The sequence below is a fragment of the Vanessa cardui genome, chromosome 19 (assembly GCF_905220365.1).
Source record: "Vanessa cardui chromosome 19, ilVanCard2.1, whole genome shotgun sequence".
Taxonomy (NCBI): domain Eukaryota; kingdom Metazoa; phylum Arthropoda; class Insecta; order Lepidoptera; family Nymphalidae; genus Vanessa; species Vanessa cardui.
In genome coordinates, this window is record NC_061141.1 from 375,543 (window position 1) to 389,979 (window position 14,437).

Sequence of the window (14,437 nt, forward strand, 5' to 3'; positions counted from 1 at the left end):
GCATCGTTAATGTAAAGCGTGCTCACAGCGTCGCGCCATTACGGTGATGTGAGTCACTTTAAACATAATAACTTAATGCATTTTATACATGACATTAGCTTGGTAATCGTATTTTTGATATTTTTATATATGATGAGTTGGAATATTAAGACGTTAATTATTGTTAAAATATTTATGTTTCAAGCGCAAATAAAAAAGGCAGAGTCAAAACAGAGAATTATTACCACATTTTGGGCTGAAACTGTGGGGGGACATAAGCTTTAAATCTTCCCAATGCTTGGCTTAGGCCTCCCATTGAGGATAAGGTTTGGAGATTATTCCAGGACGCTGCTCCAATGCGGGTTGGGATACAAACGTGACAGAATTTCGTTGCAAGTAGGCATGTACAAGTTCACGTCACCTGACGATATTTTTCTTCACTAAGAGATGAATTTTAATTTTATTTTTTTACAAAGGAAGGACATACATGGAAATTATATATTTTCGTCCTCCTCGTTCAAAAGATAAACGCCAACGCAACGACCATACATTAACGGGCTCAGTAAGTCTATAATTATACTATATATATACATCTATAGTTAAAGTATTATAAATTTAAACTATTAATAAAACACAACAGAGAGAGTTGTAGATTATAAAGTTGAAACTCGAGTTCAACGACCATTTCCCCGTCATAGTTTGCAAAGAATCAAGGCGATGAGGAAAATTCTTTACTTGAAGCGTCTTGGAAGCGCGATCTCGTTGTATCTTGAACTTTAATGTATTTTGTAACTTTAATAATAAAACTTCGCATTGTTGAAAATAAGCATTTATGAATGTGGACTTTTAAAACTATCGACTAACTCGCGACGGACTTGCACATACGAATATATCTTGACATTTTATTTTATACTGACGTAATAAGTTTTATACTCAGTCGTGTCCCTAATACAGGAATCTTCGTTAAAAATGGAGGACTTATTTATAGAAATATCAAGCTGAAAATAGCTGAGGTAATTTATTTGTAATTCAGTATTTCGGGATGGCGATATAAAATTATGTTTTACAATGATGCTCCAATCTCTCTATCTTTTGTTACAATGCCAAGCAATCATCCAATTGTTTTCTAATGACAGCTCAATCATTTTTAAAATAGGAAATAGTGTTGCATGCCAGTATTAAATGTTATGTCATATAAACTAATATCATAATTACAGTTCTACAAATTATTGATCAATTAATTACAATAATAATTGTATACAATAAATTCGATATCCCCTGCTATATTCATAATATGCAACGACAATGTGATACATTAACAATACAGAACAAATAACAACACCGTATCGGAGGCTAGTTTACTCTCTAACAGATGTTAAAATTATTATACAAATTATGGATGTATTAGGTTGGGGAAAAAGTCTTTTCGCATATAGTATGTATGAACTTGTAATAAAATCTCTTTGGCTATACCATTTGTATCTGGCTGGTTTTGGTATCATTAAAAAGTTTTAATTTTTAAGAAGGCACTTCCAAATTCAAATTAGGAATTTGTGTGATTTTCATTTGTTTTTGTTGTTGTTAAAATGAGTGAATCTAAAGAAGAAATTCGATACATTTTAAAATTTTACTATAAAAAGGTAAAAATGCAACTCAAGCCGCGAAAAAATTTGTGATGTTTATGGACCTAATGCAGTATCTGTGAGAGTAGCGCAAGTTTGGTTTAAGCGTTTTCAAGCCGGAAATTTTGATATCAAAGATGCATCTCGCTCTGGTCGCCCTGTTACGGACAAAATTGATGCCATTTTTGAAAAAGTGGAGCAATATCGGCATATTAGTAGTTACGATGTAGCTGAAGAACTGGCAATTGACCACAAAACGGTTTTGACTCATTTGAATAAAGCTGGGTACACAAAAAAGCTCGATATATGGGTGCCTCATGAACTCATGAAATGGTGGGATTGGAAGGGCATCATTCATTATGAGCTGTTACCGCCTGGCAGGACCATCGATTCAGAACTGTAATGCGAACAATTGATGAGATTGAAGCAAGAAATTGAGAGAAAGCGGCCAGAATTGATCAACAGAAGGGGTGTGGTTTTTCACCATGACAACGCTAGACCTCACACATCTTTAGCCACTCAAAAAAATTACGAGAGTTTGGCTGGGAGGTATAAATGCATCCGCCGTATAGTCCTGACCTTGCAACTTCAGATTTTCATCTGTTTCGGTCTCTGCAGAATTCCTTAGGCAGTGTCAGGTTAACATCACGAGAGGACTGCCAAAACCACTTGTCGCAGTTTTTCGATCAGAAGCCCCAAAATTTTTACAGCAATGGGATCATGTCACTACCAACAAGATGGCAAAAAGTTATGGAACAAAATGGCACCTACATACTTTAGTCAAATGTAAATAAACTATAAAAAAAACTTTTTGAATTTTCATATAAAATACGAAGAAACTTTTTCCCCAACCTATTATGTAAATGTACTAACCTTTTGACTGGATTATTATATTCTTTTAATATTTTCTTTGTGCAAGCCTGTCTGAGAAATTCATCATTTATTTTATTTATTTAATAAGTACACTAACAATATACATATTAATTGATGGCTTACACAACATCCAAAAAAAGAAAAACAACTTCTGATATGTACATCGATTACAAGTGTACATAACATTCATAGTGTATCGTGTCAACATATTTGTTTAAAGTTGAAAATAAAACATATTATACAATTAAAAAAAAAATGACCTATGCTATCGTCGTTTATAAACGTAATAACTATAACTAAATAATATAACAGAAAAAAAAAAAAAAAAAATAACAGGAATGTAACGCACTATTTAGCTAATAAAAAGTAATCCATGAGCTTTTTTTTAAAAGCAATGAAGCTATCATGAAAGATGTCAATGCCATGTATAACTTTTGTCAATTCATTATGTCGAGCACATATGCGCACTATCGGAGCCATTTTTCCAAGACGAGTTTTCGTGATAGGAGTATGGAATATTTTTGTTATGTAACTTCGGGGATGTTTGCGAGGAACAGTAAGAGATATTCGATGTAAATGGTCGCAGCACTTAACCTTGTTGTGTATAATTTTATGCAAAAAACATTGATCGAGAATATCCCGCCTATTTCGAAGAGACATTAATTTATATTCAGCTAGTCGCTGATTGTATGGCTGCCTGTGTGAGAAACCGCTGGCTTGGAAGGCCAAATGTCGAGTAAATGCACGTTGTATTCCTTCAACGCGTTGAGAGTTTGAGCTGTAAAAAGGATTCCAAATGACGCTGGCGAATTCAAGATGACTTCTTACGAAAGCGTTATATAAAATAATTTTAGTCCTGGAAGAAAATCCCTTAGTATTGCGTTTAATGAATCCCAAGAACTTTGCAGCTTTGTCAACAATATTGTTTATGTGTGATTTAAAATTTAACTTTTTGTCAATAGTAACTCCTAAGTCTCTTATCTCAGATAACTCTTTTAAGGTTACATTATTAATAAAATAACTGGAGACAAGCGGTTTTTTCTTCCTCGTGTATTTTATATGAAAGCACTTGTTAGTATTAAGAGCCATACTATTGACTTCACACCAGTTCATAATATTATTAAGGTCATCCTGTATTAACTGAATGTCATCAACTGATTTTACTGTTTTGTAAATTTTTAAGTCATCTGCATATAACGAGCATGAACAATTTTTTATAACATTAGTGATGTCATTAATAAAAGCTAAAAACAACAGTGGTCCTAAATGGGATCCTTGGGGAACGCCGGATTGGGCCAAATACAACCTAGATTCGAAGCCATTTACAACAACCGTCTGAGATCTCCGCTCAAGATAAGATTTAATCCAATTAGTTAGAGTGGATCCTATACCATACTGCGAGAGTTTGTTAACAAGTTGACGATGATCAACTTTGTCGAAAGCACTACTAAAGTCAGTATAGATAGTGTCAACTTGTTGTCCCTTGTCAACCTCCGATAGCAGATCAGATGTGAAATTGCATAGATTCGTTTGTACAGAAAAGCCATTTCTGAATCCATGTTGAGAGCTAGTAAGAAAATTATCAAGGTGTTTGGCTAACAAGGGATACACAAGACTTTCGAATAATTTGGAAAAGCAAGATAAAATTGATATAGGACGGTAATTTATAATATCCATGCGGTCGCCTTTCTTAAAAACTGGCACTATACGCGCTTTTTTCCATTCTTCCGGGAAAACACCTTCATCAATGGAACGATTGAATATAAACATCAATGGAAGTGCCAATCCTAAGCCACAGCGCTTAACAAAAATGGGAGGAAGGCCATCTGGTCCAGCTCCCTTTTGGGCATCCAATGTTTTGATTCGCTTAATAATATCCGATTCGAGAAATTTAAATTTATTTAACTGTAAAATGTTGTAATTTTGTTGCAGGTTCACAGGCGTAAAGTTTTTCGTTACAGTATAGATTATTAGTTACATCATCATGTATTCTATATATCGCCAAGCAAGAATACTATTTGTTGTGTCTGGTTTGAATTGTGAGTGTGCCAGTGTAACTACAGGCACAAATGACATAAGATTTTAGGCTTTCAAAGTAGATAGCTCATTTGCCATGTAAGATCTGCTCAATATTTCTGACAGAGGCAATATCTTTGGGTGGTCACTTACCATCAGCTGGTCATCTTGAAACTCTGTCTATCTAAAACTATAAAAATACAGATAAGATACGAAAGAGACTGCAAAATATTATTTTTACCCTTCAATAATATTCAATATCAAAGCGGCTTGTAAAATATCATTTTTATTTTAATATTTCGGGAAAAAATGATAAGAATTTGTAATAAAAGGTATTTCGTAAAATCTATTTAAAATCTCTCCCTTAGCTAAAGGTGAAGATTAATTTGCATAGAAATTAAGAAACATAAATATTTCATAATGTAGTTAAGGCTTAGTACTTGATATTAGTAGGTACGTCGAATTAACACAGCATTCAAAATGGCTCTAATTTTTTTTCTACTGTCCATCACTATTAGCAGACAATATAATGTTAGGAGAGGGCATTTTTACCTCTTTTATTATTACTTTTTGTTATTAAGTATAAAACTCCCATTACACTCATTAATCGAGCGAGACTGGTCATCAATAACCGACTTTTAAGCGATTGACGTGCGACTTTTAATCTCTTTAGGCATTTTATACAATATATATACAGAAAAAATCACTCCCTAATCTGATAGTTATTCTGTAAGAAAGAACACGAAAGTAACCACAGAACATGTGGTAATATCAGATTAAGAAGTACTATATTCGTTATTTGTAAATAATTATTGACATTGACAAAACATGACATTTTTCATGATATATGAAGTGAGGTTTTCCAGAAGAGCACTTCTATGTCTTCTAATGTGTTAGTTTTCAAAACTGATACTTTCGTATCTGAGCTAGATAATATCACCAATCTAATGATGATGTCTTTATAAAAAATAACCTCATATTGTTTTTGTATATTATAAATTTTAAGCATATCGTTATATGAACTTTTATCTAACAATATTTAAAAAAAAAATTTACAGGACCATATTAGAGCTATATAATGTGGGCTCTGAAAATGGTCCAGCTCTTAGCAGTTTTGGAGAGTGCTGCCGAAATTGAATTATACCACGTTGAATGAGACCACGCGCATCTACGAAAGTTAGCTATAGCAAATACGTAGTCAATATATATACATTTCTTTTAGAACTTAGATTCACCACGTTTTTATTATTATAATTGCGTTTTTAAGATTCGTTCGACGTAATGACTTCTCCATGTGATATTTTTAAATACATATTATAATAGACTCTAAGTTCCAATTGGGCTTCCATATAGGTACATACATATATTGGCGAATAGACTTAGCTCTGCAGCCTATGCGGTCAAAAAAATTGACTTTTGATTGACGTTGACACGGCTCGCCTTGTGAATTTTAGTTATTTCCACAGCATATTTTATAGCATTCTACACTGGGTAATGCCGTCGATACTTCCCAACTTGTTTTGATAATATTATGCATGTAAGCTAGAACATAATTGGTTTTGTAGAATTTATAGTTTATGTAAATATTGATACTAAGAATAAGTATAAACTTGTTTCTTTAAGTACCCGATTACACAGGATTAGTAACTGATTTTTGAGGCAATGTTGTCAAAATCCTAGAATCCCAGTAAACGTTCAAAAATATTCAATTGTAAAATTCAAATGAATCGTTAAAGGGCCTTTGCCTGCTAAAGGATATTACAACACTAATGACATTCTTGGTGTTTGTCACAATTGCACACCTTGGGATGAAATGATCGCCTCCAGGCTGTTTCAAATAACGAAAGTATATTTATTGCTATAGTATGAAAGCAATAGTTGAAAAATGAAAATTAAAAAGAAAAAATCCCGTTCGGTTTTTCACCGATTCTTCTCAGATTCAATGTATTAATTTCCAAACCGGTCTTCGATTTTTGACTGTCAATAAGCAAGTGTAACACTTATATATTGAATAAAGATTTTTGGCATTCTCCTTAAGAAAAGAGAGAGCCTCTGTTCAGCCGTGGGGCATTTATAAGCTGTCACTTGCTAAACCTTCGTTATATTCCAATACCCTTGACGGACATTTTATTCAAATCGAAGTTGAATTATTGCCATTGACATACGCTATAACACTCTATAGATTTATCAGTTTTAAAAAAGGTTATAAAAAAACATGGAGTAATATGATTTCTATGCAGTATATATAAATACCTTATCGAAAAAAAATGATGTTGTATTGTGATCAGTAGCACAAAGCTCTTTGTCTTTAACATGTTAAATTACTTATGTTAGAAAGAGATGACTAGCGTGTTTATATAATTACGTACTACATCTAATAACAAGCTGGGTGACATTTTGAATATATTTCCGTTAATCTTACCCAGCATCCTTATGATATTCTTCCTGGACTGCGCTTGCCTGGCCTCTCCGTGTACGCTGCCATTAACGCCGTTCAAGGTCCCCGGACTACCCGGGCTGTGGCTGTGAGTTGACCTGCACAAAACGTGTATACATTTACCCTTGAATGGTCAGCAATTCTGATAATGTTATTACTAGGTTGTGTATATAGTACGTTGTGTACTAACATCTGTCTAAATAATAATACTGTGTGTATATTTAGATCGACACCGCAATTTAATTAATTAATAGTTTTAGCGAGTCTCCCTAATTGCAGATAGGATGGTATATTTTTATTATATTATACACATATCGAAGTATTACATAAGTGTATAAGTAAATATATAATGAATGTTCAATTTACATGAGTTTGATAGGTTATATGTAAGAAGTTATTTCCGAAATTAATCGAGTATTAAAAAAAAATCTCTCACTAATGAATGAATAGAATACAAAATAAAACAGAGTACAATAATAAGTTTCATTAGCTGCATAAATTGCCATGCGTGTGCGGTCTGTCTGGCTAGAAGTACCTCTTGTCAGATAAACAGGCCCTTAATGCTCCATTGATATCATATTAAGGTATTTTTATAGTAGGTATTATTTATAATACACCCATGTAACATATAACTACTTATATCCATTTTAATGTTACGTCCAAAATTTCGATTAAAGTTTTGTTTCATTAAAAATATATAAATAGCTGTTATTTATTTGGTTATTCTTCTTTTATACTAGGAATAAAGTAGACATAGAAATCTTTAAAGTTATAGTATGAAGATATAAAAAAAATGTATCAAAAAGAGTTATCTCAGCTGGAGATAGACGACCGACAGTCAATTTATAAATATACATAATTTCTTACATTAAGTAGTTTGGAAAAAGAAGAAATAACCTTACTTAAATAGCAATGGATTTCGTTATGTCTATTGAATAGACATGTATCTGGCCGCAAAAGAGGCAGATAGATTTATACCTCAGTTAGAGACGTCACTGACCAAATACAATTTATCTGAGTATTGAAAAATGGGCCTTATAAATATTATTTTTATGTTGTGCGATGGAAATTGAACGGTACGGTCGAGTACAGGCTTAATTTAATCTTGAAGGCATAATAGTAGACTCTTTTATTAAAGGATTTTAGTCAATGACATTTTGGATTTTGACATTACACGATCATGTTTCAGATATTTATAGAGTTGCTCACTGCATATTTGAAATTACTGGGTTACTTATAGTTGGATTACATTTTAACCTCTGGATTTTTAGTAGAAATTATCGTGTGATAAAACGGGTTAGCACCCCTTTTTACACGAGCTTTTAGTGTGCTTTCAGCGTACTTTCGACAATATAGGTTGAAAATATACGTTGTCACTAGGAATAGTAAAAAAATTGAATCTTTATTCTAGAATCACGTTCAAGAAAATTAATGTACTAAATTCACTCTTATTTCTTAATAGAAAGGGATAATATGCAGAGCATGTAGAGGAAGGTATTCCAGTGATAAACAACTGTTATAAATCAAACAATTATAAAAATAAAAAAAAAGATTTATTTGGCCTTCGGCCTCAAGTACATACACAATTTATGACTAAACAAAATTAAACAAACATAAAAAAATTAGTAATCGGTAATTATTCGGGCAGAGCTTCCGCACACTTCAAAAGTTAACGAATGAATGCGCTCTTATCGCCAATATCTCGTCTTATATAGGCAGGTGTGGTGTTGCTAAATTAAAATATTAGTCTTCCTCCAACACGGCCTCTCCTGACGGGGCTGCGTCCCCGAAGCCCTCAGATGAACTTGTGGATGGATCGGTAACACCCACAACATCCGATAACTGCTCAGCATTGTCATCATTGGTTTCTGAGGAAATAAACACACAAAACTCCATCATTAGTCACGTCTGTTCTATTACTCAACAAGGCATATATTTGTATATTTGTCAACTACATAAGCCATTTTGAATAGACTACATAGGTTTTACACAGGTCTGTTCCCACGCAACCGAATACCTCGCACAAAGTCGTGTGTACGAACAGGTTTTACATCAGTCTGTAGTAGGTCACCCCAGATACCTATACACCATGGATTTACACAGGTCTGTTGTCAGCTGCGCAACTGACTCACCCCCGAAACCATTGTGGTCAACCCAATACCCCGCGCACAGGCTTTACATGGGTCTTTTCCACTAGCACGTCTCACATTTACATGCCACAATAAATAAATGAAGTAAAGACAAATAACAACTCATGCACAACAAGTAAATACCTTCAAAAAATGCAGCACAAGTTTCGGGTGTCCATTCACCCTTCCATAAAACCATAAATGTTGCAGCTACCTGAGTAGTTTTGCCATAGGCACCAGCCAACAATTGGACTTCGTATCTATCATTAGGGAGCGCCTTCGTTACTTTATAAGGGCCCGTCATACCACTGTCAAGTTTCCCGGTGCTTTGAGAGTTCTTGATCACGTAAATCAAGTCATTTACTTGATACTTTTTAGGAGGTTTTCTATTTTTATTAACATAAGCATCTTGTTTGTTTATATTATCGCGAATAAGCTCTTCAGCTCGTTGCCGTCTTAATTCGCGGGTCGCGTAGCGATTTGGATTTGAACCTTCGTAGGTTATGTCTTTAATCAAGCTATTTATTAACGGAGTAGTCGAATCAGTGCCGATGAGAAGATTAAGTGCCGAGTATTGGGTTGTCTTATGTTTAGTGATATTTAATACTAGTTGTAATTTCCATAATACTTTTGACCAATCATTTTTATTATAATTTACTTCAACCCTTATCATATTAAGTACTGTGCGGCAGTAACGTTCAACTTGGCCGTTTTCTTGGTGCATTTCGGGAGTAATAAAATGCACTTCGACACCGTAACCAGATATCCAGTTAATAAATTCGTAATTATCAAACATACGACTTCTATCACACACTAGCTTTTTAAAACTACCGAACAGCGATACAATTTGAGTTATTACACGCTTTAGCTCACTACTATCTTGGCGTTTTAACGCGACCAATATTTTGTATATGCATCAATTATAATGAGTACGTGTTTATGACCATCGCTATCTCTCAGCGGCCCGAGTACGTCGGCGTGTAACACGTCAAATGGTACCGAATCTTTTTGCCACGAAGATATAGGTTGTAAAGGTGCTCGGGGAGTTTGTTTATGAGAAATGCAGATAACGCAGTGTGTGACATATTTCGCAACAAATCGTCTTAGACCAGGGAACCAAAAGTGCCGTAGGATCAGATCAATCGTCTTGTCTATACCGATGTGTTCATGCTCATCGTGGAAAACGCGTAACAAGCTTAATCTAAATGCTTTTGGTACATAACACAAGAATCGCGCTTGCTCACCCGTGACGTCGTATTTATAATACAAGAGGTCATTACGTTTTACATAACGCGTGTTATCTAATTCACCGTTATTTAATTTCTCTAACAAAGAAATGGTTTCCTCGTCACCTGCTTGTGCCACTTGAGCCCAATTTTGGGGCTTTCGAATGATATCGACAACATTGACCGGGTTTCTGCTTAAATAATCGACATGTGACATAAGTGTGCCCTTACGATATTCTAGCGAGAAATCAAAATCCTGCATATACATCCACCACCTTGCAACTCTGGGTTGGAGATCCTTTTTGCGTTGCGTCATTCTTAGCGCATTACAATCTGTGATTATTTTAAAAGTTTTGCCAATTAAATATTGTCTAAAATGTTGCAATGATTTTACTACCGCAAGGGTCTCCAACTCATAGCTGTGGTATTTGGACTCCGCGACGGCAGTTAATTTGCTAAAATATGCGACTACCCGCCTACAACCGTCTTTATGTATTTGCATAAGAATACCGCCATAGCCAATTGAACTGGCATCAGTATGTAATTCGGTCATTAAGTCAGGGTCAAATATAGCTAGAATTGGTTCATTTGTTAAATAAGAAATTATTTCCTGACGTGCGTCTTCATGTTCGTCGGTCCAGTCAAAATTTATTCCCTTCCTAGTTAGGGCTGCAATGCGCGCGGTCTTAATCGCGTAATTAGGTATGTATCTACGAAAATACCCAGCGAGGCCTAGGAATTGCCGCACCTGTTTGACATTATTCGGGGGTGGTGATTTAACTAACGCGTCAATTTTATAAGTGCTCGGCCTAACCTGACCATCGCGTATAATCCTACCGAGATATTCAATTTCATTGGTTAGAAAAGTGCATTTCTTTAAGTTGATAGAAAATCCTGCCTCTGTCAAAGTTTTAATTACCGAATCTAATAAAATAAGGTTTTCGTTAGTGCTTTGTGTCAATATAAGTACGTCATCGATATAGACTACAACCTGTCCAGCCTCGATAAAGGATTTTAGCGTCTTAGCAATAGTTTTCTGATAAAAAATCGGTGCATTTGCTAATCCATAGAGGACCTTACAATATTCGTAGTGGCCTTCCGGGGTAACAAATGCCGTCTTATGAATAGACTCCTCAGCAACTCTAAGTTGGTGAAACCCAGATACCATATCTAAGGAACTAAACCAGCGAGCTTTACCTAATCGGTCTATGTAGTCATTAATCAACGGTAGGGGATGTCTAGTTTTAACAGTAATTCGATTCAGTGCACGGTAGTCCACCACCATTCTATCAGAACCATCTTTCTTTTTCACCAATAGAATTGGGCTAGCGTACTCCGAGTCAGATTCACGAATTATACTTTTATTAAGCAAATCTTTAACTATTTCGCGAACTTTTAATTTTTCATCGTGTGATAATTTATAGGGTCTATAATAAACGGGTACATTAGTTGTCAGTTTAATATGCATTTCACTATCCTTTACAGTTGTGATCGCGGTACCACTTAAAAAGAATTTTGAATACTTGGCTAGAATCTCTAATAATCGTTCTCTATCTTTTCCAGACACAGACGTATTTACTTGTTCGGATAAACAAACTGAATTTACTGGCAAAATATTGCTTTCAATAGGTTTACTACGAATTATACGCTGACAATCACCGGTCCTAACATATGTTATGCCTTTTCTATTTAACACGTCGGTGCCAATAATTACGGGTACATTTAAATTACTATCATCGACTATATAAAAATCAATTTCTATTGTTAAGTCACTGAATTCAACGGGCAACGTTACATACGATTCTGATTTCACTTCCATACCACCTAAGCCACGTAATAATTGATTTGTAGGTCTTAATTGACATGAAAAATGTTTAACAATATTTTTCGACATTAGAGAGACACATGAACCACTATCGATCAAAACATCTAACGGGATTCCCGAGATAACAGCGGTTGTTACATCACGATTTTTATAACTACCCACAAGTTCGCGACAAAAATTAACACCATTATTGTTTCGTGAACTCGACCGTTCTTTGGCAAAACACATATTCTCGGAATGACCTACCTTTTTACAAAATGTACACTTCAACACATCAACATGAGACGTTACCGGTAGCGCGATTGCTCTTTCGTTGTTATTATTAATTGTAGTTGTATTCAATCGTTTACTACAATCTACACTTTTATGGCCAAATTGCTTACAATGATAACATTTAATTGATTTTGAATCGTTTGAACTGTATTTGCGTTTTAAAAGGTTGCGATTTAAATTGTTATTATTAGAGAATTTATCAAACCGACTATAGTTAGTAGATATTTTTCTATTTGAATTGTTAGAAGGTTTAACAAAGCTAGACAAAAACTCCACTATAGAATCGGGCGATAATTTAGCGTTAATAGCCATAGCGCGGATTTGTGGATCTACGATTCCACGTATAATAATGGCAGTAAGTAGCTCGTTGCTTAGATCTTTAACTATGCGTAACTTTAAAAGCGATCTACGTGCATATTCGGCGTATGTGGAGTATTTGTCGGACTCTGTTCGCATAACGTCATAAAGAACATTCGCGACATCGACAGAGCGTGGGCATAAGGCTTTTAATTCTAGTTTGAAATTGGACCATGTGCGAATATCACTTGTCCATTGGCTAAGCCAGGTACGAGATTCCCCTTTCAGGCAATGTCCGATGCGAGCAAGGCATTCTTTGTCGCCCCATTGGTTCAAAATACGCGCTCTTTCTACCTCATCACACCACGTGTCGAAGTCATGAACACTCGGATCAAAATCAGAGACAAAATATCGATTGGATCTGACCTGAGCACAGCTGATAGCGGTCAAGAGCCGCTCGGCAGCATTCGTCACCACATCTTCGGACTGCGATAACCCCGTCTGGCTGGTTTGCGGAGTCGGTGGCGGCGTAACCACGTGGCCGCGTGGCGGAGTCGGCGCCCCAGGCGTCGATGCGGCTGCTGGTGCGGCGCTTTGCAGCGCGACAGCGCGACTAGTGCCAGCTCTGCCTGATGCTTGCATCTCCACAGACGCACGAGACTGCTCCTCCAAAGCGCGAAGTCTGGTCAGGATCTCTTCCATTGAGTTGGGAGGAGTTTGTCCTCGACGTCTTCGTTTGTTACGTTTATCGTTGTTCGACATTACACTGATGGAAGCATTGCCCGAATATTTAAATTACTAAACCGCGTGGGAGGGTAGAATTAAGTTTCATCTATAGCACCAGAAATGTGTTTACGGCTATAACAGCCTTCGAATCCCACTTCTGATGTTATAAATCAAACAATTATAGAAATAAAAAAAAGATTTATTTGGCCTTCGGCCTCAAGTACATACACAATTTATGACTAAACAAAATTAAACAAACATAAAAAAATTAGTAATCGGTAATTATTCGGGCAGAGCTTCCGCACACTTCAAAAGTTAACGAATAAATGCGCTCTTATCGCCAATATCTCGTCTTATATAGGCAGGTGTGGTGTTGCTAAAGTAAAATATTAGTCTTCCTCCAACACAACATTATTTTCAGTCATGTTCATATTTATTTTTCATTTGTTTTAGCACACTTTACATCTTCTCTTATTATATATTATATTTCAAACTTTGTATAAGTTTTTAGCCTATGTTGTATCTGAGAAAAATGCACTTTATTTCTTTCCTAGTAACAGATATATTAGATAAACAGTAACAAAAGATAGATACGAGTTGATATTTAGTGCAGTACTATCGATAATTAAAAGTATTTTAACTTTCGTCTATAAAAAAAGGTATCTTAAGGAAGAGTTTGGAACTTAATCCAACATGCTGTTTTATCCTGGCTCTAGGAGAAACACAAGTCGTATATAATGACAGTCCATGCATTATAGCACCATACTTTCTCGTGCTGAAACATGTTGCCATTACTCTATTCATTGGACACTTTGTCAGCTCTTTTGTGAATCAAGCAAATCAATTGGATCTCCAGCGAGCACTTCACTGCAATCCTTTCTGAACACAACTTATCGAAATTGCGCATGAACGCAGTTTTATAAGAAATGTGCTTATCAACTACATTTTCTTGAGCAAAGAAACCAACAGGACAGGCATAGTAAGGTGTTTTATATGTATATTATGCATGTATAAGTATGGGTCTGGTATTATTA

The 14,437-nt window shown here is 35.3% G+C and overlaps 2 protein-coding genes across 8 annotated transcripts in view; both read right to left on the bottom strand.

Moving 5' to 3' along the window:
• Positions 1-14,437, bottom strand: part of LOC124537838 (neuropeptides capa receptor) — a 117,460-nt gene that overhangs the window by 8,696 nt on the left and 94,327 nt on the right. Inside the window, exon 5 of the mRNA XM_047114776.1 lies at positions 6,913-7,025. Coding sequence (XP_046970732.1) covers positions 6,913-7,025 — 113 coding nt within the window. The remainder of the gene's footprint in view (positions 1-6,912; positions 7,026-14,437) is intronic.
• On the bottom strand, positions 8,464-13,777 carry LOC124537839. 7 transcript variants are annotated; one of them, XM_047114782.1, is made up of 3 exons: positions 13,663-13,777; positions 9,201-9,800; positions 8,464-8,795 (listed from the first exon to the last, which is right to left on the bottom strand). In XM_047114782.1, exons 2-3 carry the CDS (start codon positions 9,778-9,780, stop codon positions 8,671-8,673), a joined length of 705 nt encoding a protein of 234 aa, XP_046970738.1. In that variant the 5' UTR covers positions 9,781-9,800; positions 13,663-13,777; the 3' UTR covers positions 8,464-8,670. The 7 variants fall into 7 exon arrangements, 6 of the variants coding, with proteins under 6 accessions (XP_046970738.1, XP_046970735.1, XP_046970736.1 ...); XM_047114779.1 differs by having other exon boundaries at positions 9,201-9,883; XM_047114780.1 differs by having other exon boundaries at positions 13,632-13,777.